This window comes from Ranitomeya variabilis, chromosome 1, assembly GCF_051348905.1.
Source record: "Ranitomeya variabilis isolate aRanVar5 chromosome 1, aRanVar5.hap1, whole genome shotgun sequence".
In the NCBI taxonomy this organism is placed as follows: Eukaryota; Metazoa; Chordata; class Amphibia; order Anura; family Dendrobatidae; genus Ranitomeya; species Ranitomeya variabilis.
Genome location: NC_135232.1, coordinates 880,555,265 through 880,578,719, shown reverse-complemented (window position 1 = coordinate 880,578,719; position 23,455 = coordinate 880,555,265). Strand labels below are relative to the sequence as shown.

The 23,455-nt window shown below is 42.1% G+C and overlaps 1 protein-coding gene across 2 annotated transcripts in view; it reads left to right on the top strand.

Annotated features, from left to right (window-relative positions):
• The window catches only part of MANBA (mannosidase beta), a 78,917-nt gene that overhangs the window by 5,051 nt on the left and 50,411 nt on the right, over positions 1–23,455 (top strand). For both annotated transcript variants that reach the window (XM_077278031.1, XM_077278039.1), the window contains exons 2-5: positions 7,070–7,164; positions 11,451–11,556; positions 15,769–15,936; positions 18,336–18,459. In XM_077278031.1, coding sequence (XP_077134146.1) covers positions 7,070–7,164; positions 11,451–11,556; positions 15,769–15,936; positions 18,336–18,459 — 493 coding nt within the window. The remainder of the gene's footprint in view (positions 1–7,069; positions 7,165–11,450; positions 11,557–15,768; positions 15,937–18,335; positions 18,460–23,455) is intronic.

Here is a 23,455-nt window from a genome sequence, read left to right as displayed (position 1 = left end):
GTCCTCCTCCAGGACACTCATTACCAGATTGGCGTACGCAGGGGCCATACTGGCCCCCATTGCTGTACCGCGTTGTTGTCAAAAAAAAAAGTATCACCAAACAAAAAGTAACTCCGCCTCAAAATGATCTCCAATAATTTTATTATAAATTCTTTCCCTTCCACAGATACTTCAATCATATTTAGCTTTTTTTCATTTGCTTTTAATCCAAATTGGTGTTCAATTGATGTATAGAGTGAGATTACATCATATGATGCTAAAATCACCTCTCCCTCTAATTTTACATCTTCCAATTTGTTCAGGAAGTCTGTCGTATCTTGGATATAGGATCTACTTTTTTTGGCGATTGGGTTGAGGATTCTATCTAAGAATGTTCCCATCCTGCTGAACACTGAATCCACCCCTGACACTATGGGTCGTCCAGGGGGGGTCTACCAAAGATTTATGAATTTTTGGGGTTGTATATAGTACAGATGTTCTTGGGAATTCTATATATAAATAGTCCATAAGTTCTTCGTCATCATGGAAGAATGAAAAGAATATAATTGATCAAGAACTTATGGACTATTTATATATAGAATTCCCAAGAACATCTGTACTATATACAACCCCAAGAATTCATAAATCTTTGGTAGACCCCCCTGGACGACCCATAGTGTCAGGGGTGGATTCAGTGTTCAGCAGGATGGGAACATTCTTAGATAGAATCCTCAACCCAATCGCCAAAAAAAGTAGATCCTATATCCAAGATACGACAGACTTCCTGAACAAATTGAAGATGTAAAATTAGAGGGAGAGGTGATTTTAGCATCATATGATGTAATCTCACTCTATACATCAATTGAACACCAATTTGGATTAAAAGCAAATGAAAAAAAGCTAAATATGATTGAAGTATCTGTGGAAGGGAAAGAATTTATAATAAAATTATTGGAGATCATTTTGAGGCGGAGTTACTTTTTGTTTGGTGATACTTTTTTTTTTGACAACAACGCGGTACAGCAATGGGGGCCAGTATGGCCCCTGCGTACGCCAATCTGGTAATGAGTGTCCTGGAGGAGGACCTCGTCTATGTGTCCCACCACTTCCGGCATGTGCTGGTGTGGTGGCGATACATAGACGATGTCTTCCTCCTGTGGACAGGGACAGAAAAAGAACTTGAGAATTTTCATAAATATTTAAATGAGATAAATGAAACCATCAAATTTACGCTGGTTTCCTCAAGGTCCAGTATACAGTTTCTAGATGTCTTGGTGAAACAGGAAAATGGGGAACTTATGACAACATTATTTGTTAAAAAAACTGACAAGAATAACCTCCTAACATTTGATAGTCAACATCCCCGCAGTATGGCAAGGTCAATACCCCTCAGCCAGATGTTGAGGGTACGTAGAATAGTGAAAGAGGAAAATGAGATAGAGGGAGTTGTGGATAACTTGGTAAAAAAAAATTTGGAGAGAAGATACCCGAAGACATTACTAAACAGGGTGAAAGAGAGGGGTTCTTGAGAAGAATAGAAGGGAACTACGGTACTCAATAAAAACACAGAGAAAAAAATGCTTAAAAGAATACCCTGTGTAATGACATATACGGAGGAGAGTGGACCTGTAGCAGAGATAATTAGGAAACACTGGGGTATGTTGGGTAAATGCCTACCGAATGTTAAAGAATTTGGGGTACCTCCACTCTTCTCGTATCGGAGAAGTAAAAATCTTAGAGATCTGGTGGTCAAATCAGATATAGGTTCCTTGAAAAACATGGGCCAAACCACAATTACAGGTATCAAACAAACTGGCTGTTTTCCATGTTTATCATGTGTAAATTGTAAACACATGATAAAGGGTTCTAGCTTCAAACATCCAGTCACAAATAAACTATACACAATGCAGGAATATTTTACCTGCAATTCTGACTGTTATATACCTTCTGGAATGCCCCTGTAAATTGTGGTATATTGGCGAAACGACATGTGAACTTAAAACCCGTATGAATAATCATCGCCTCTCAATTAGGAAAAAAAGACAAGATTTACCAGTCTCAAAACACTTTCTGGATTTTAAACATACAGAAAAGGATTTGAAATTCAGAATTATAGACAGAGTTCCTACTCAAAGGAGAGGGGGGGACAGAACATGTATTTTAAAAAAACTAGAACTTCGCTGGATTTATGAGCTGGACACCTTAAAACCAAAAGGCCTAAACGTAGAATTTAAAATCCATCCAAATATGATCAAGTCTTAAGGGGATGCGTTCATCAGACTATGATGTGTATACACTCTAGATAGTAATATGGAACATGTAGAATTTGGATTATTCTATTGCTCCTTTTTAAATGTAACTGTTAATAATGTTTGTATTTTTTAGATATGTCTCCACCCCCAGAGAATTGGCGCTCGTCCTGCCATGGTACGGGTTGGAATACACAAAGGAGGACTTAATTGGCATCACAATTTGATATATAAAAAGTTTACAAAAAAATCTATTTTTTTCAAGAATTTTTCCTCACTGTTGGTTTACTAGCCAGTAGAGACTCTATTTATAATTATATAAATAAATATGATAATAGCAAGTATTTCCGCTATTGAGTATCTTTATTATTGCCTGTGGTAAGGTATAAGTATACGAAAAGGTTATGGGTCAAGGTAGTGGTCCATCAGCAGTGGGAGACAACCTGAATAAGGTGCCATCCGACTAGCTGGGAGTGTATTAAAAAAGCCCGATTGGTATCTAGTTAGATAAAGGACATTATTCATTAATAATATATTGAGATACCATAATTAGAAAGATATAGGTATATATCTATTGAATACTTGGTTGTCATAATTAAAATAGCGATATGGATCTGACAGAGTGACTGCGCAAGCAATATGCAGGAAATCCCAGACGCTCACTAGCTGGCGTTCTAATATGGGGATTTAGAAATCCTGGACACGCGCAGTGAGATTGCCACAACCAAAATGGCGATATAGATCTGACAAAGTACCTGTGCGCAGGCGCAAGCAAGGGACAGGAAATACTAGATTTTCCTAGACTCTCACTGGCTGGCGGACGAACATGTGGACATGTAACTCTCTGACATGCGCAGTGAAGTATAGGGAACGCCGTCTTCATCGACATTATAGTCCTCCATGTGTCTCCATATACCTGGTGGGGTAAGCGTCGTGATTTATCGATAAGATAAATATTAATAATCACTGTAGACAACGAAATAAGGAACATGAATGTAGAAGATAAAAGTGACGATAATAGAGGGAAAGTGGGGTAAAAGAAGTATGTAATAGCACTTTGGCACAATGCACTTTGGATACCTAAGGGACACATATGGAGCATTTGTTGAAATATGAGATAATTATATAATAATCACTGTAAACACAGATATGGCTACTGAGAAATGTAAAATGATTGTGGTCTGTATACAGGTCCTTCTCAAAAAATTAGCATATAGTGTTAAATTTCATTATTTACCATAATGTAATGATTACAATTAAACTTTCATATATTATAGATTCATTATCCACCAACTGAAATTTGTCAGGTCTTTTATTGTTTTAATACTGATGATTTTGGCCTACAACTCCTGATAACCCAAAAAACCTGTCTCAATAAATTAGCATATTTCACCCGTCCAATCAAATAAAAGTGTTTTTTAATAACAAACAAAAAAACCATCAAATAATAATGTTCAGTTATGCACTCAATACTTTGTCGGGAATCCTTTGGCAGAAATGACTGCTTCAATGCGGCGTGGCATGGAGGCAATCAGCCTGTGACACTGCTGAGATGTTATGGAGGCCCAGGATGCTTCAATAGCGGCCTTAAGCTCATCCAGAGTGTTGGGTCTTGCGTCTCTCAACTTTCTCTTCACAATATCCCACAGATTCTCTATGGGGTTCAGGTCAGGAGAGTTGGCTGGCCAATTGAGCACAGTAATACCATGGTCAGTAAACCATTTACCAGTGGTTTTGGCACTGTGAGCAGGTGCCAGGTCGTGCTGCAAAATGAAATCTTCATCTCCATAAAGCATTTCAGCCGATGGAAGCATGAAGTGCTCCAAAATCTCCTGATAGCTAGCTGCATTGACCCTGCCCTTGATGAAACACAGTGGACCAACACCAGCAGCTGACATGGCACCCCACACCATCACTGACTGTGGGTACTTGACACTGGACTTCAGGCATTTTGGCATTTCCTTCTCCCCAGTCTTCCTCCAGACTCTGGCACCTTGATTTCCGAATGACATGCAAAATTTGCTTTCATCAGAAAAAAGTACTTGGGACCACTTAGCAACAGTCCAGTGCTGCTTCTCTGTAGCCCAGGTCAGGCGCTTCTGCCGCTGTTTATGGTTCAAAAGTGGCTTTACCTGGGGAATGCGGCACCTGTAGCCCATTTCCTGCACACGCCTTTCCACACCAGACTCAGTCCACTGCTTCCTCAGGTTCCCCAAGGTCTGGAATCGGTTCTTCTCCACAATCTTCCTCAGGGTCCGGTCACCTCTTCTCGTTGTACAGCGTTTTCTGCCACATTGTTTCCTTCCAACAGACTTACCATTGAGGTGCCTTGATACAGCACTCTGGGAACAGCCTATTTGTTGAGAAATTTCTTTCTGGGTCTTACCCTCTTGCTTGAGGGTGTCAATGATGGCCTTCTTGACATCTGTCAGGTCGCTAGTCTTACCCATGATGGGGGTTTTGAGTAATGAACCAGGCAGGGAGTTTTTAAAAGCCTCAGGTATCTTTTGCATGTGTTTAGAGTTAATTAGTTGATTCAGAAGATTAGGGTAATAGGTCATTTAGAGAACCTTTTCTTGATATGCTAATTTATTGAGACAGGTTTTTTGGGTTATCAGGAGCTGTAGGCCAAAATCATCAGTATTAAAACAATAAAAGACCTGACAAATTTCAGTTGGTGGATAATGAATCTATAATATATGAAAGTTTAATTGTAATCATTACATTATGGTAAATAATGAAATTTAACACTATATGCTAATTTTTTGAGAAGGACCTGTATAAGCACATGAATTGTTACCACCCACTGCTTGAGAAAGGCTCAGTGTGAGCCGAAACGTCGTATGAGATGTGGGGCTGAAATAAACTTCACAAGTTTTCTACACTTTTAAGAATTGGAGTGCTGCCTTCATTTTTTACCTGATTATATATATATTCATAGTTCATATGAGGACATCCAGCAGAGGGCGCATCACCGCGACTCAAGGTAACTACAGTACATTCCCCTGCTTTCCATTCATTCCCCGTATTTTTACAACCACGAGCACAGCTGCTTTAGCAGAGCTCCTGGGTGTAAAATGATTTAACCCCTTCAGATGGATTTACATCGTGGGACTTGCCAGAACGCCGGAAGGTATGGGATATTGTTGATTTTTTATTTTTCCTTTTTTACAGAACGAGGGTCTTCAGGCAGGTGGATTAAGAGAATAATAAAATATTACCACACCCTGTGTCTTTATTTCATTAAAGTACTTTGGAATAATGTGTGTGTGTTTTATTAACCATTTCGTACTATTGGATTAATAATGGATAGGTGTCGTAATTGACGCCTCTCCATTATTAATCTGGATTAATGTCACCTTACAATAGCAAGGTGACATTAACCCTTCATTACCCCATATCCCACCGCTACACGGGGGTGGGAAGAGAGTGGCCAAGTGCCAGAATAGGCGCATCTTCCAGATGTGCCTTTTCTGGGGTGGCTTGGGGCAGATGTTTTTAGCCATGGGGGCCAATAACCATGGACCCTCTCTAGGCTGTTAATATCTGCCCTTAGTCACTGGCTTTACCACTCTGGGGGAGAAAATTGCGTAGGAGCCCACGCCAATTTTTTCCGCGATTTAACCCTGTAATAGCTAGTGCGCCCAAATTTTGCACATACACACTACTAACAGTAGTGTGGAATATGCAAAAAAAAAAAAAAGATATGAGATGGTTTACTGTATGTAAACCATGTCTCATATCCTGTCGGGTTTGGGAAGGAGATAGCAAAAGCCGGCAATTAAATTACCAGCTTTTATGATATCTAGCGCTGTATGAAATATAAATATATATATATATATATATAAAATTGTCTAGGGGTTTAGTTGTCTGTCCTGGAAATCCCGCGTCTCTGATTGGTCGAGGCCGCCAATCAGCGACGGGCACAGTCTCTGATTGGTCGAGGCCAGCCGGACTCGACCGATCAGCGACGGGCATTGTCCTCCACTGCTGTCAAGTGCCGCCATTGTGTTGTCTAAGGGTCTAATTGTCTGTCTCGGAAATCCCGCCTTGCTGATTGGTCGAGGCCAGCCGGCCTCGACCAATCAGCGACGGGCAGTCTGCCGCGAATTCTGGAATCATCATTGTCCTCCACTGCTGTCAAGTGCCGCCATTGTGCAGGGTGTGTGGCTGCGCAATGTACTGCGTGGGCTGCGCAATGTACTGCGTGGGCTGTGCTATACACTACGCATACATATTCTAGAATACCCGATGCGTTAGAATCGTTCCACCATCTAGTATATATATATACCTATTCTATGTGTAGACATTTATTCTACCTATTCTATTCTGTCAGTCTGATTTTACTGTACACCGCACTGAATTACCGGCTTTTCTAGAGAACACCGGTGCGTATTTCTCGCAAGTCACACGCATGGTCCGTGTGTAATCCGTATTTTTCTCACCCCCATAGACTTTCATTGGCGATTTTTTTTTTTTTTTGGCGCAATATGGTGACAAACGCAGCATGCTGCGATTTTCTACGGCCGTACAAGACCGTATAATACGGATCAGTAAAATACGGCAGATAGGAGCAGGGCCATAGAGAATCATTGTACCGTATGCAATCCGTCCCTATTTTCTGCACCTCTTATACGTCCGTAAAACTCGCTAGTGTGACTCCGGCCTAATACATCCAATAAACCATGTAAGTCACATTTATTAAGCAATTGACCACTTCATTGTGTGGGCTATCAAACAATCAAGATGTTCAACCATGGTACATTTTTTTTCTCTTTTTTTTTTTTTTTTTGCATTATGCTGTTAATAACTTTTTTCATTTCACTTTATTGCTTATGAAGGATCCTTACATTGGATTTAACGACATCAATTACAAGTGGATCGTGCAAGATGAGTGGACATACAGCAAGTCATTTACCATTCCTCCTGAAATAAGGTAGGTTGATTATTTTAATGAAATTTAATATATTTTTTTTAATCTTTACACTTTGACAAAAATCTCAGCACACTGTGCACCATGTAATTCTGTGATCTGTAAGGTACACAATAATATAGTGCTGTCGGTCAGGGCCTTTGTGCATGGCTGATATAGACTATTACTACCAGGATTGAGGCTATACCATGTCCACAGTGACTCCATGCACTTCATTCATGTGAATGGCTCCCTCCGTTTTTCAACAGAAACCCCCGATGTAGTGCTCAGTGGAGAGCACTGTAGTAATGTGAGCTTGACATTGCAATAGACTGTTGTCGCATATTATTGTACATTTTATCCCACACACAAAACAATTTGTTTTTTTTTTTTTGACAAACTGTAACGTTAGCTCATAAATGTAGATAAAAGCATATATAACCAGCAAAAGGAAAGCCAAAAGTGGTAATAAACCACTTCTGTCTTCTCCGCAGGGCCCTGCCTATGTATAAGCTGGGGAGTGAACTCTCTCCTGCTGGAGTATGAGCTTTAACGCTGCGCTCTAAATTTACAATGGGGTGAGATTAAAGCCCAGGACCAATTGATGGCACTTGGTCATTAATGGTTTAAGTTGGCTAGACCCGCTAAATCCGACTGCAGACGCCAGCCATCTAATATTTATATGGATCTTATGACTGTACCCTGACAGTTTATGGATACCAACTACATGATAATCTTTCTGGCATGGTAACATTTTAGCAGACATGCAAACACTGAGAATTATTTTTTCATAATTTTCAATTTTCCTTGTTTCAGATATGGAAACTAATATCAAAATAGGGTAATTCATGATGAACGTTTTAATCTGCCTTTTTGCATTCAAAGGGATTGTCCAGGACTTTTACACTGATGACATAACTTCAGGCTGCGTTCACACAGCAATATTTTGGTCATTATTCTAAAATACTGACCAAAATGCAGCCGTGTGAATGTGGCTTACAGATAAGTCATATCTATAAGATCAGCAGGTATCTGGCATACCCCAATAATCAGCTGTTCTCACCTCCAACAGATGCATGGAGAGGGACAAGACGTCTCCGTATGTACAATATATAATGGCCGATCCCAGGCAATGCAGATCAGATACTACTAAAAAGAAAATAACAGTTGTGGGCCAGATTGTCATATTCCACGATTTCCAAGGGCTGCAATAAAACGTTTGAGAGGTTTATGGCATATTAAAAGTATAAATGTCTAACTACTAGGGCTCGCACATACCTGGAGAATGGGGGTGCTCTTCTCCCTTAATCCATAGTCATTGAATACTATGGGTTTTGTAGTGCCAGGCTGCATTTCACCATTCCCTTAAAGAGGAATTGTCACAATGTGAAAGTGGTCAGTTTAATCTGTGTTTGTTTGTTTTTTTAACCCCTTTAGTGACCGGGCCATTTTTTCTATAATCTGACCAGTGTCACTTTATGTAGTAAGAACTCTGGAACGCTTCAACATATCCCATTGATTTTGAGATTGTTTTTTTAAGTGACACATAATACTTTATGATAATGGTAAATTTAGGTAGATATGTTTTGCTTTTATTTATAAAAATGTCAGAAATATCACCAAATAAAAAATTAGCAATTTTCCAACTTTGAATGATTATCCAGATAGTCATACCACACAAAAACAATAAGGCCATGTTCACACTTTGCGGTTTTTACCGCGGATCCGCGGCGATTTTGATGCTGCGGGTCCGCAGCAGTTTCCATTGCGTTTACATTAACATGTAATCCCTATGGAAACCGCAATCCGCAGTGCACATGCTGCGGGAAAAACCGCGCAGAAACGCAGCGGTTTACAACCTGCAGCATGTCACTTCTTTGTGCAGAATCGCTGCGATTCTGCACCCATAGAAATGCATTGATCCTCTAACTTCCCGCATAGGGCTGTGCCCACGTTGCGGGAAGTAAGCGGATAATGTGCGGGTGGTACCCGGGGTGGAGGAGAGGAGACTATCCTCCAGGCCCTGGGAACCATATTTGGGGTAAAAAAAAGAATTAAAATAAAAAATCATGATATACTCACCTCTCAGCGCTGCACGCGGCCGGCCGGTCAGAGTTGCTGTGCGAACAGGACCTGCGATGACGTCGCGGTCACATGACCGTGACGTCGCGGTCACATGACCGTGACGTCGCGAAGGGTCCTTCTCGCACATCATCTTTGGAACCGGAGCGCCGGGTGCAGCGCCGAGGAGATCGAGACATCAGAGGGTGAGTATATAAACTTCTTTTTTTTTTATTTTAACATTACTATTGATGCTGCATATTGCTGCATATGCAGCATCAATAGTATAGGCGGAAACCCGCAGCGGAAACCGCGGAACAAACCGCGATAAATCTGCAGGGATAACCGCAGCGGTTTTGCCCTGCAGTTTTATCAAATCCGCTGCGGGAGAACCTGCAGAGGTCACCCGCAAAGTGTGCACATAGCCTAATAATACATTTCCGTCGTGTCTGCTTTACATCAGCACCATTGGTAAAATGTTGCTTTATTTTGTTACCATTTTAGAAGGTTTAACAATATAGTAATTTTTCTTTTTTTTTTTCAAGGAAATTTACAAAGCGTATTTTTTTAGGGATCTGTTCAGTTTTGAAGTGACTTTGGGGGTCCTATATATTGGAAAACCCCCAAAAGTGATACCATTTTAAAAACTGCACCCCTCAACATATTCAAAATTGCTTTCAGGTGGTTCATTAACCCTTCAGGTGATTTTCAGGAATTAATACAGGAATAAAAAAGTGTATTTTTACCACCTATATTTTGATAACTTCTGAACAGGCCGCAATAGCCGGCAGACTGTAGGGCCATTATTTGGCCATGAACTGCCATCGCAAACATCAGGACCACACAATGAAGATCTCCGGGTGCCGATGGGGTTACAGAGGAAGCCCCCACACTCTATTAACCATCTAGATGCTGTAGTTACTATTGACAGCAGAATTTACTATTGACGCTGATCGAGGCTGATGATGCACGTTGTCAGCTATAGTGTACAGCTGACAGCTACAGGATTGTCACCCCTTGGGGGATGCTAGTCTCTTTTATCGCAGGTCAGTAAAAAGACATATTGGTGGTCACAAAGGGGTTAAAAAATCTCCCAGAGATAAGGGTCTTATTTTATTTTGTGTTCCTCTTTATAGTCTTTACAATATGGTGTTAATGACAGGGGCATGTCTTTAGCCTGCTCTGCATAATTACCCTGTGAGTACCACTCCCTTTGGTAACTGTCATCAAAATTATCCCCAAATAAAGGCCCGTATCTCTGGATCTGTAAGGCAAATTAGATAAAATGTCTGGTTGTGACGTCGCTCAGGCACTGCACCCAATCAGCGCTGGCGTCACTATTCCCGGATTTTGACTTCTAAGTAATTTACAGGCATGAGAGCTGCGGCTGCCCGCTTACTCCCTGTTAGTTACTTACACGTCTGAAGGCGGGGACAGTGACGCCAGCGCTAATCGCTAAGTCACTTGGGCACTGCACCCAATCACACGTGACCCTTGGGAGAGTGCGTGCCGACACCGCTTCACAGTCTCGGCACCGGAGGGGAGTATGAACTTTTTTATTTTAACAGCCAAACATGTGGAATGAGAAGGGGTTGTCCTAGTACTGGACAAGTCCTTTAAGTTTTATAGTTTTATTTTATCTGGAAATATCTATGCATGTATTTAATTTCACAGCGCAGCCTTATAGAAGGCAAGTATGAAAGCAAAAGTTGAGATAGTAGTTCTTTTATCTGTAGTTATGTGGTCTATGTATCTAGCAGTACTACACTGCTTATCTTTTTTTATCCTAAAATAAAATCTATCAGTAAGGTTTGTTATTTAATGCTTATGCAAATAAGACATTAAATGTGGATATGACAGTACAGTTCCCGAGCCTCTGCCTCCTGAATTTTTCTCCGTCCGGCACATCCTCTTTTCCGTTTAATTGATAGTTCACTGTCTGATTTCCTTGCCTGATGTCACATAAACAGGGAGCTATCAATCAAGTGAAAGAATCTGGTCCTGGACAAGAAAGCAACCACTTAGCATTTTTATTGATATGCAAAATAAACGTTAATTCCTCAGAAATGCAGCAACAGATAGAAGATATAAAGGTGCAACTAAATGTAGATCTATTTTGTGGCTAAACAAAAGCACAATATTTATGGGTGTATAATCATTGGTATATTGGCCTTGCTACTTTAAGTGTATATGTTAAGATTATACATAATTTATGTTTTTCTCTGACTTTATCAAATTCATTTTTCTAGACAATGGCAGAAAGTCATCTTGGTTTGTGAAGGGATTGACACTATTTCTACCATTGTTCTCAACACAGTACCTATTGCAAAAACTCAGAACATGTTCAATAGATATGTGAGTATAGAGATCACGTCCGTTCACTTACTGATGCATTTGATGACGGTGATATAAGGTAACAGAGACCTTTATATAAGGGTCAGGCTAGTTTCACATTTGCGGTTGTGTCCGCAGCATTTCTGACGCATACGTCCACATGCGTCTTGATTTCCTATCTTTAACATTGTAGACGCAGGTGCATGTGTTTGCCGCGTTGGCTTATGCATGCATATTTTCGCGGTGTGCGGCTGGGCGGGACTGACGCACCATGTTAGAATTTTTTGGGTGTCGAATTTCCGCCGCCATACGCATGCATACTCTTGCAGAAGGAGTGCGTCAAAACAGCGCATTACAATCTATAGGAACGCAAGGACATGTGTTCGCTTGCGTTTGCACAAGGGTCTACATACAGAAATCTTGTGTCAAGGAAATTCTTGAAAAATTTTTTCATAACAAACGCATGCGCATAAACAACGTGAAAGCATGCAAAAACACATAAACGCGTGCAAAAGTTGCGGGTTTTTTATCTGTCATGCGTAAGTTGTTGTGGTTAAAAAAACTGCGGACTCAACCCCAAATGTGAACCTAGCATTAGCACCTCATTAGGTTACATAATACACAGTTGTGTGAAAGTGTTTGCCCCCTTCCTATTCTTTTGCATGTTGTCTCACTTAAATGTTTCAGATCACCAAATAAAAATTAAATATTAGACAAAGAGAACAAAAGTAAACACAAAATGCAGTTTTTAAATGAAGATCTTGATTATTTGGGCAGCATGGTGGCTCAGTGGGTAGCACTGCACCCTTGCAGCGCTGGGGTTCTGGGTTGAAATCCCACCAAGGACAACATCTGCAAGGAGTTTGTATGTTCTCCCTGTGTTTGCGTGGGTTTCCTCCCACACTCCAAAGACATACTGATAGGGAATCTAGATTGTGAGCCCCAACGGGGACAGCGATGATAATGTGTGCAAACTATAAAGCGCTGCGGAATATGTTGGCGCTTTATAAATACATTTATTACTATTATTTAGGGAAAAATAAATCAAGAATTTGCTATAACTTTCAATGTACATCTCTGTGGAGGCATTTTGGCATACTCATCTTTGCAAAATTGGTATAATTCAGCCAGATTGGAGATTTTCCAAGCATGAAACAACTTTTTAAGGTAATGCCACAGCATCTCAATCGGATGAAGGTCAGGACTTTGACTAGGCCACTCCAAAGTGTTAATTTTGTTTTTCACCAGCCATTCAGAGGTTATCTTTGTCTAATATTTAATTTTTGTTTGGTGTTCTGAAACATTTAAGTGTGACAAACATGCAAACTAAAAGGAAATCTGGAAGGGGGCAAACACTTTTCAACACAACTGTGTGATATATTTATTATTAATCTGCTCTGCTCCATAGCATGGTCTGCAGATTTAATTGCATTTTCACGGTGACAGGTTCCCTTTTACATTGTAACAGGTTTTTGCTACCTTATCTAAGGGCAGAAGGATGTAGGGGCAGAGACCCTGATTCCAGCGATATTTCAGTTACCAAGCTGCTCACTGTAGTTTTTATAAAAATCTGTTTTATCAGCAGGATATCATCACTAGAGGACTACTTGGCCTGCTGCTTTGTGGTAGTCCAAACATACCACCACTGATCAGTAGCTTTCTACCTATGCACAGTGTACACAGAAAGCTATCAATGGTGAGGACGGTGTTATACAGAGCTCAGCATTCAGAGGACGGGGTTATACAGAGCTCAGCATTCAGAGAACTAGTTGATCTATAGTAGAGAAAACCTTTTTTTAAATCAAAAACATCAGCACCCAATAAATTAAGTGATAAATAGCTGGGATCAGAATCTCTGCCCCTACATTATGCTGCTCTCCCGTCGGGGTAACAAAAACCTGGTGACAATTCCTGTTAAAGGGAAGCTGTCGACAGGATTGTGCTGAGTAACCTACAGGCAATGTCAGGTCGGGGCCGTTATACTGATTTGAAATGATATCTGGGTGGATGAAACCCATCTTGTGGTTGTGGTTTAATCTTTATTTTCAGTTTTGAGTTAATGATATCCTCATGCCCCGGGGCAGCCTGGGGGGGGGAAGATGTCTCCATCTGGTGCTCTGCTTAGGTATTCACCAGTATGGCTTCTGACAGGTCACTGATCCCTTAGTGTCATGCTCCCTAGTTTACATAGTGAATATTATATACCGTATATACTCGAGTATTAGCCCACCCGAGTATAAGCCGAGGCACCTACTTTTGCCACGGAAAACGGAGTAAGCTTATTGACTCAAGTATAAGCCGGGTATGTATTGTCCCCTCTTCCATGTACTGCTATGCATGGCTCCCCCTTCCCTGTCCTGGTATGAATGCCTCCCCCGTTCAGTCCCTGTATGCATGCTTCCCCTTGTTCAGTCCCTGTATGCATGCCTCCCTCTTCCTTGTCCTGGTATGAATGCATCCCCCGTTCAGTTCCTGTATGCATACCTCCCCCTTCCTTGTCCTGGTATGAATGCCTCCCCCGTTCCCTCCCTGTATGCATGCCTCTCCCGTACCGTCCCTGTATGCATACCTCCCCCTTACTTGTCCTGGTATGAATGCCTCCCCCGTTCCCTCCCTGTATGCATGCCTCTCCCGTTCCGTCCCTGTATGCATACCTCCCCCTTCCTTGTCCTGGTATGAATGCCTCCCCCTTACTTGTCCTGGTATGAATGCCTCCCCCATTTCTTCCCTGTATGCATGCCTCTCCCGTTCCGTCCCTGTATGCATGCCTCCCCGGTTCCGTCCCTGTATGCATGCCTCCCAGTTCCGTCCCTGTATGCATGCCTCCCAGTTCTGTCCCTGGATGCATGCCTCCCCCGTTCTGTCCCTGTATGCATGCCTCCCAGTTCCGTCCCTGTATGCATGCCTCCCAGTTCCGTCCCTGTATGCATGCCTCCCCCGTTCAGTTCATGTATGCATGCCTCCCTCTTCCTTGTCCTGGTATGAATGCATCCCCCATTCAGTCCCTGTATGCATACCTCCCCCTTCCTTGTCCTGGTATGAATGCCTCCCCCTTACTTGTCCTCGTATGAATGCCTCCCCCGTTCCCTCCCTGTATGCATGCCTCTCCCGTTCAGTCCCTGTATGCATACCTCCCCCTTACTTGTCCTGGTATGAATGCCTCTCCCCCTTTCTGTCCCTGTATGCATGCCTCTCCTGTTCCGTCCCTGTATGCATGCCTCCCCCGTTCTGTCCCTGTAGTATGCATGCCTCCCCCGTTCCGTCCCTGTATGCGTGCCTCTCCCGTTCTGTCCCTGTATGCATGCCTCCCCCGTTCCCTCCCTGTATGCATACCTCTCCCGTTCCCTCCCTGTATGCATACCTCTCCCGTTCCCTCCCTGTATGCATGCCTCCCCCGTTCCCTCCCTGTATGCACGCCTCCCCCGTTCTGTCCCTGTATGCATGCCTCCCCCGTTCCATCCCTGTATGCATGCCTCCCTATCCTATTGAAAAAACAAAACACGTATTGGACACATCTTCACTCCCATAGGCGTGGAGCGCATATTCATCACCTTAATGAGCGGTACCACGTGACTGCGGAGCACAGGAAGAAAAAAAATCTGCTGGCAAGCAGCCGGCGGCACCTGAGCCTGATTGCCCGTGTAATGTGCAGTCAATTATTTTTTTGTATGGTATACGTTAATTCATAAAAAATGAATCGGTCTGAAAGTTGCGCCGGCTGCACCTACACAGTAGCAGCTAGCGGCGATTTTCAGACTGATATTTTTTTTTTTGTTTTATGGTATAATATTCAGAAAAAAAAGTGCACAAGCGATCAGGCTGCTGCTTTATTTTTTTCAATATGTATATAATCATTATGTACACTAGGGCGGCAGATCAGTGAGGGATTACTGTCAGAATCCATACTGGTGATTACCTAATCAGAGCACCAGATGAAGACCCCCCACAGGCCGCCCCAAAGCACAAGAATCTCATAAACTGAAAATAAAGAGTAAACCACAAGACGGATTTCATCACCCAGGTATCATTGTAATCAGTATAACGGCGCCGACCTGACACTGTCTGTAGGTTACTGTGCACAATCCTGCTGACAGGTTCCCTGTACTGTAAAATGAAGGATATCAAATCCGAATTCCTTTATGACCAATTAATGTTTGGTTTACCAATCTAAAGTCAAGCGGATTTCTTTACATTTCAGCATAAGACTGACCTGTTGTGTTTTTCTACTTACAGACTGTAGATATAACCAAAATGATGAAAGCGGAAAGCCACATAGAAATCAAGTTTCAGTCCGCTATAGACTGGGCAAAAGAAAGGAGCTCTCAGCACGCCTATGGTATCCCCCCAGACTGCCCTCCGAAAGTGCAAAATGGAGACTGCCATGTGAACTACATAAGAAAGGTGATTCCCCTCATTGTAACATTTCACTGTTATGCCCAGGCTTTAACCCCTTTCTGACCAGGTGAGTTTTCATTTTTTTTCCCTCCTTTTTTTTTCCTTCCAAGAGCCATAACTTTTTTTTAAATTTTTCTGTCAAAATAGCCAGTTGTCAGTGCTTGTCTCCATTTTCCAAGACCTGTACCGTTTTCAATTTTTGGTTGGTGAGACTGTGTGAGGGCTTACTGTTTGGCACCCTGAGTTCGCTTTTTTTATTGATCGCATTTTGGGGTATGTTTTGATCGCCTCTGCTCTTACTGCATTTTTTTTTTTCAGTATTCCGGCGCCTGAAAAACTGTATTTCTGGCTTTTAAATGTTTTTTTTTCTGATTACACTGTTTACTGAACAGGTTCATTTTCGATGTTTATTGATCGAACCTTTATGGACATAGCACTACCAAATGTGTGTATTCTTTTTTTTTTTTTAATTACTTTTTAATGGGAGAAAAGGTGTGTGATTTTTCTATATTTTTTTACTTGTTTTTTTGACTTTCTACTCTATTTGTTAGCTTAAACTTGCGCTCATCTAATTGCTTGTATTATACACAGCCATCCCGCTGTACTGCTGTGTATAGCGAAAATCACTGTGTCCTAAGAACACCAGACCCAGGTTAGCAGCCATGGGCAGAGCTCCGCTCCACCGCAGCTATTAGAAGCTGATAATGCCTGAATGTCACAGCCATCAAGGATGTGAGCTCGTCTTGCGAGCCTGCATATGACTTAACTGTATGTCATTAAGAGGTTAAAGAGTACCTGTCACCAAGTCCAGAGTGTCCACTGTTCTTAGTTCCTTCCCACTTTTCCTGAGTATTTATTTTTTTTAACTCCACCGTACAATTCCAGAGATATGGAGCTTTTTATTTAGTGCTAATTTGTAATTGCCTTTTTACAAGGGGGCATGCTTCACAAGATTCTATAGAGTTGTGTGTTTAGGCTCCTCTGCATTATTGTGAGCCCTTCCCCCTTGTTAATCCCTTCATGACAGAGCCCTTTTTCATTTTTGTGTTTTTTGTTTTTTTTGCTCCCCTTCTTCCCAGAGCCATAACTTTTTTTTCAATATGGCCATGTGACACCTTGTTTTTTGCGGGACAATTTCTACTTTTGAACGACACCATTGGTTTTACCATATCGTGTACTCAAAACAGGAAAAAATCTTCAAGTGTGGTGAAATTGCAAAAAAAAGGGCAATTCCACAACTGTTTTTTTGATTGGTGGATACAATCTTTTGATCGCCCGTTATTGCATTTTAATGCAATGTTGCGGTGACCAAAAAAAGTAAGTCTGACGTTTTTTTTACGGGTTTTTTTTGCTATGCCGTTTACCAATCGGATTAATTCTTTTTATAGCTTGATAGATCGGGTGATTCTGAAGGAAGCGATAACAAATGTGTATGTATGTTTTTTTTTGTTTTTTTTATTGCTTTATTTTGAATGGGGTGAAAAGTGGGGTGACTTGAACTTTTATATATTTTTTTTATTTGTTTTAATATTTTTAAAAAAATATTTTTTTTACTTTTGGCATGCTTCAATAGTCTCCACGGGAGACTAGAAGCTGCCTTAACGCGATTGGCTTTACTACATACAGGCGATGTTCAGATCTCCTGTATATAGCAGAATTCCTGACTTGCTATGAGCGCCGACCACCTTGTTCTCATGCTGACCAATCGGTGACCCACGATCACGTGACGGGGTCACCGATGGGCGGGAATTCCAGCTCGCTTGTCAAAAGCGCGCATTAACAGTCGCGGGTGGATCATGATTCCACCTGCGGCTGTTAGAGGCACATGTCCGTTGTTCAAAACAGCGGACATATGTCGAGAAAGATGTGGGCTTAGAACTGGAGCCCACATCAAAGGGGGAGACAATATGCGCTGCACTAGTACGGCGCATTTCGTCAAGGGGTTAAATACAATAAAAATTAGCACTAAATACAAATGACTATATCTTTATATTATGGCAGATTTTATGAGCTCAGAAACCAGAATTCTCTGGGAACAGCTGGAATAACATAGGGCAAACACTGGCCACTATGGACCTGGTGAGTGGTTCTGGATGATTGTGGAATAGTATGTTGCATCAGTATTTGCTATGACTGTCACTTCCTGGCCACTTTCTTAATTCTTTGGCATGCCTTGTGTTTTCAGAGGATGTCAAACTGTTTTTAAGAATTTGTAGTAACTTTGAATGTGAAGTTATGTGTGGGTTGGGTAGAGGGTCATGGTGGACATTTTCGGAGTGGGTTTCTACACACTTGGGAAGCTTTTGAAAAGCATATTAGGTCATGTTGTAATGAAAGCACTGATCAGGTCTTTACTATACCTCAAAGTGGCCACCCCTTTATTTCCCTGTTTTCTCGTAATGCAGGCCCAGTGCTCATTCAGCTGGGATTGGGGACCTTCATTTCCCACACAGGGCATCTGGAAAGACATAAGAATTGAAGCATATAATATAGTTCATCTGATCTACATTTCCTACACCTCTGTGTTCGGTAAGTCTGTCTGAAGTGAGAATTCAATAATTTGGGAAATGCATTGTAAGGCAAAGTTGGGTGAGTGGGCTTTATATTATCTCAGGTGCATCGTACAGTACTAATTACACACGGTTTTATTATATTTTCGGGGTGGGGCAGAGTACCCAACTGTGTCAGAGTATGACAAAAAAAAGTTGTTTCCCATACAAATCAGCAAAATGAAGAATAAATACAAGTCTGCTTTTTAATAACTGTACTGGCTTATTGTTATCATGTATTGTGAAGCTTATATTGCTATCTACTATGTGGAACCTAAAGGGAGCAAGTAACTAAATGAATGAAAATTCATTCATAAACCAGTATAAAGAGAAACTCGGACTCTTAGGGCTCATACTCACTTGTGAGCAAAAACGGACGAGTGCAATCCGATAAAAAATCAGATTGCATTCAAACCAATGTAATTTCATAGGTGACTTCTCATTTGCGATTTTTTTTTCTCAGCCGAAATCGGACTGAGAAAAAAATCGCAGCATGCTCGGACGAGACTCGCCAATGCGTCAGAGTGCGAGAGAAAAAACGCACGGAATACGGACCATCCGTTTTCCGTCCGTTTTTTACAGATACCTTACCATTCTGTGGCATAGAACACTGTAAATGGTCCTGTAAATGATTGTATAAAAATAGTTGCTGAGAAAAAAATCGCATTGCATACACATGTCATACGGATGTAAAACGGATGGTGCGATTAAAAATCGCATTGAACTCGCATGACAATTGCATAGTTTGCATCCAATTTTTTTGGTCCAGATTATGGACCGTTTTTTTTCTCGCAAATGGGTATGAGCCCTTAGCGGTCTAATGTTATCTGGTAGGCAGCTATGTCTATTAGTTTTTGGCTACTAATAAGCACTTTTGCCAGTGGTCAGACCATTACATGTCCAAACTTCTGTGTTCAATAGGATGGAGAACGTTTAGTGGAGTGTATTGGTAATCATGGCAAGTGCTCGCAGACTATTCCACAGCACTATATCCTGTTCCTTGTTTGATGGTTATGCCGAGAGCACTAGTGCTAGTGTTCGCTACTCCCTGTGCAAATGGCTTCCTACAGAGGAAGAGAGCAGGGACTCTAATACCTCCTATTGGAAGTAAAAATCCTAAAAGTCAATAGCGACCCTGTAAAGGGCTTTGTACATGTTTATACTAAAATTTTGTGTTCAGGGTTTTTTACCCCTGCAGAGCAGGGGAACTGGAAAACATTTGTAAATGGAGTTTCGGGGTTTAATGCATGTCGTAGGTCATGTGACAAGACTCCTTTAAAAGCTTTCTGTTCCGATATATGATGTATGTGTACAAGTGTTTGATGTACAGGTACGTCATGGTGGTCATCTGGGCACAGGAGCTGTGCCCTCACGATCAACACGGGTAAAGCGATTTAAAGAAGTATTCCCATCGCCAAGATCCTTCCCCAATATGAAGTATATGTAGTAGTAGTAATAATAATAGCTGATACCTCCAATTAGAATAGATATACAAAAAAGGAGAACTGAGTCAATGCTAATTTATCAAATACTATTGCCCATCATGGCGCAGAGCAGGTGAACCGGGACTCACTCCCCGACGTACGTTTCAGTACAGATAACTTCTTCAGGGAGCGTGCAGTTTTTGACTACATCTTTTACTCTTTACCTTTTTTGCTGCCTTTATATGTGTGGTATTTAGAGATTGGCGAGTAGCATATGTGAGGTTAAGGGGCATCTATGTGTTATTTATTGGTAGCTTGTAGCACCTATGAGAATTCTATCATGAACTCTGCTATTCCTCTAAGCTGAACCAACTCATTACCACCTATTGATATTATTTGTGTAGCAGCATTTTTACGCTCTACCTGCCCGTGGTGCACTGCATGGTGACCGCCACTCATTATCTTGGATTTTGATCACTGACCCAGTGTATATATATATATATATTAGTCCATTATACTGCTCTATACTTTGCTTTTTTAACTTTTGTACTTTATCAAAATATGGTGTGTTTTATTGGTCGAAATAAAAGTATTGTTCACTTTTGATAAATTAGCATTGACTCAGTTCTCCTTTTTTGTATATCATGTATAATTTGAGTCGCTAACTTCACAATAAGCAATTAGCATATAGATGTAATTAAATGCATCGCAATATATGTAGCTAACAATGGTTTGGAGAGTTTATATATTATCTAATTAGAAATGTAGTATAATTTTTCTAATTCGCTAGGTCTCTTTCCTCATGTGCATTGCAGGACCTTAGGTATTCATGGTCACCACCATTGATATAGTGACAGCCAGTTGTTAGTGGTCGTAACCATGGATACCTAAGGTCCTGCAATGCCTGCACATGAGGAAAGGGACATAGCGAATCAGAAAAACTATAATACATTTGCTAATATAATTATTATACATACTACATATTAGGATAGGACCTTGGAGATGGGACTACCCCTTTAACTAACAGGCAAACTCCTGAAGTAACTGCCAGCACTATCCCAGGTTGTTTAACCCTCTGTATGCCACGATCAAAAGCGATCAACGCTTTTAGGATTAGAAGGTTGAGAAAGGGAAGGGGTTTCCTCTCCCACTCCATTGTTCCCCATGATCCAATCTCTGAGAGCCAGTGGTTGGCATGCTACACAGAGATCAAATAATGATCTACACGCAGAGGTGTCAAACTGCATTCTTCGAGGGCCGCCAACAGGTCATGTTTTCAGGATTTCCTTAGCATTCCACAAGGTGCTGGAATCATTCTGTGCAGGTGATTAAATTATCACCTGTGCAATACAAGGAAATCCTGAAAACATGACCTGTTGGCGGCCCTCGAGGAATGCAGTTTGACACCTCTGATCTACAGGCCTCCTGTCATTGTAAAACCGATATGTTTAATGCTCTCCTATGTAAAGTTATTGCAGGATATTAGAACAACAATCAGACAAATGAAAACAGAAGACCATGTACAGAGAGTAAACACTAGACAAAAAAGCTCCACAAAATAAAGTACACAAAAATAGCAGAAAACTGTTTCGTAATTAAAAAAGCATTTCTAATCTGAAAACAAAGAAACCAAAAAGCTCACATTTTATCTTGCTCCACGTGAAATGACCTGTTCTGTAAAAATCTCACATTTTTACTCTTCGCCACGACAGCACCCTACTGGAGAGAGGGATCCGCCCCGCAGGAACAGGAAACCTATTGAGAAATAAAAGGGGGCGGTCCGCCTCTCCTCCTCAGTTTAGGTTTCCTGTTCCTGCGGAACGACAGGACTTCTTAATGAGAAAGCATACCTGGGCTTGCATGCCGCCTGCGCAGTATCCGAGAGAACGGCAGGGGCTGCGGCTCAGAAGCAGCGTCGGGGGAGTTCCGTTAGACGGCTCCCTCCTCGTCTGATGGAGCGGGCAGACGGCCGGGTCCGGGAAAGGCCGACCGGCGTCCTTCCCAGCGTGCGGTACGGCAGCAGGAGCCGGGTAAGGTGACCTTCCATTGCGGCCCGGCGTTGAATCCCGGGCCGCACATGCGCCGACCGCTGCAAATACAGGCTACCCCGGAAGTGGATCTTGGACTTCCGGGGCGCCTAGGCCGGATCCAGGGCAGGGGAGCCGGCACTGGTCTGCGCATGCGCGAAAAAAAAAACAAAAAAAAAACCAACGTTTTGGCGCTCTATTTAAAGCGCTCACTAACACTGAAACGGCGATGCAGAGATGTCATCCCCAGGTGCCATGGACCCCACAACTGGAGTTCCAGTACCCCCCGCCAAAGATCACGCCAGAGGATCCTCTGACACCGCTCGTAAAAGCGACGGTTCCAGAACAGGATCTCGGCCTTCTGATCCGGTATTATTTGCTTCACTGGGTGAGTTGTGAACTCTGCCTATTAAGCTAACGCTGTCTCCCTATCTCTCTCTTTTCCCTTTCTCTCTCTACTTACACGCTTAGGGCAAAAAACGACAAAAAACGAAGCACAGGGAATGTGCCTTGTGTAACCAGCCCCTCCCTGACTCATACCCCAAAAAACTTTGTGAGGACTGTTTTAAAGAAACAACACAGGGAGCAGCAGTGTCCATTACGGACCTACGGGCCATTATTAGAGAAGAACTAAAAAATATGACCCAGGAAAAACCGCGTAGTTCTAAATCTAAAACACCGACACTTGTGTCAGACTCCGACAGTGACCAACCGATACTGTCAGATGCCTCCCTATCATCATGTCCAGCGTCATCATCCTCATCAGAGATTGAGGGACGCTCATGTTTTCCCTTGAACAGTGTGGACAACTTGGTAAAATCCATTCGAAATACCATGGGGTGTGAGGAGTCTAAGGGTGCGCAAACCGCGCAAGAGATAATGTTCGCGGGTTTGGCAGACAGAAAGAGGAGATGTTTTCCGGTTATACCAGCAGTGAAAACATTAATTAAAAGAGAGTGGGAGAAGCAAGATCAGAGAGGCTTTCTACCCTCAGCGTCAAAACGTAAATATCCGTTTAGTGACGAGGAGCTTCTTACTTGGACCAAAGTCCCTAAGGTCGACGCAGCTGTAGCCTCTACCTCCAAACAATCCACTCTACCTGTGGAGGATGCGGGACTATTGGTCGATCCTTTGGATCGTAAGGCTGAATCATCCCTTAAACGTTCCTGGGAAGCGGCTACAGGAATATTCAAACCTGCAGTAGCCAGCACTTGCGCGGCCCGGTCAATGATCATCTGGATTGATCAGTTAGACCAGCAAATTGAAAAGAAAAGCTCGAGAGAAAAACTAAGAGCAGCCATCCCTTTAATACGAGGAGCAGCGGCCTTTCTGGCAGACGCCTCCGCCGACTCACTCCGTTTAGCAGCAAGATCTGCGGGCCTTGTGAATAACGCAAGAAGAGCCCTATGGATGAAGAGTTGGAAAGGGGACGCGCAATCTAAATCTAAAATATGCGCAATCCCATGTGAGGGTGAGTACCTCTTTGGTAAAACCTTAGATGAGATACTCAAAAAGGCAAAGGACA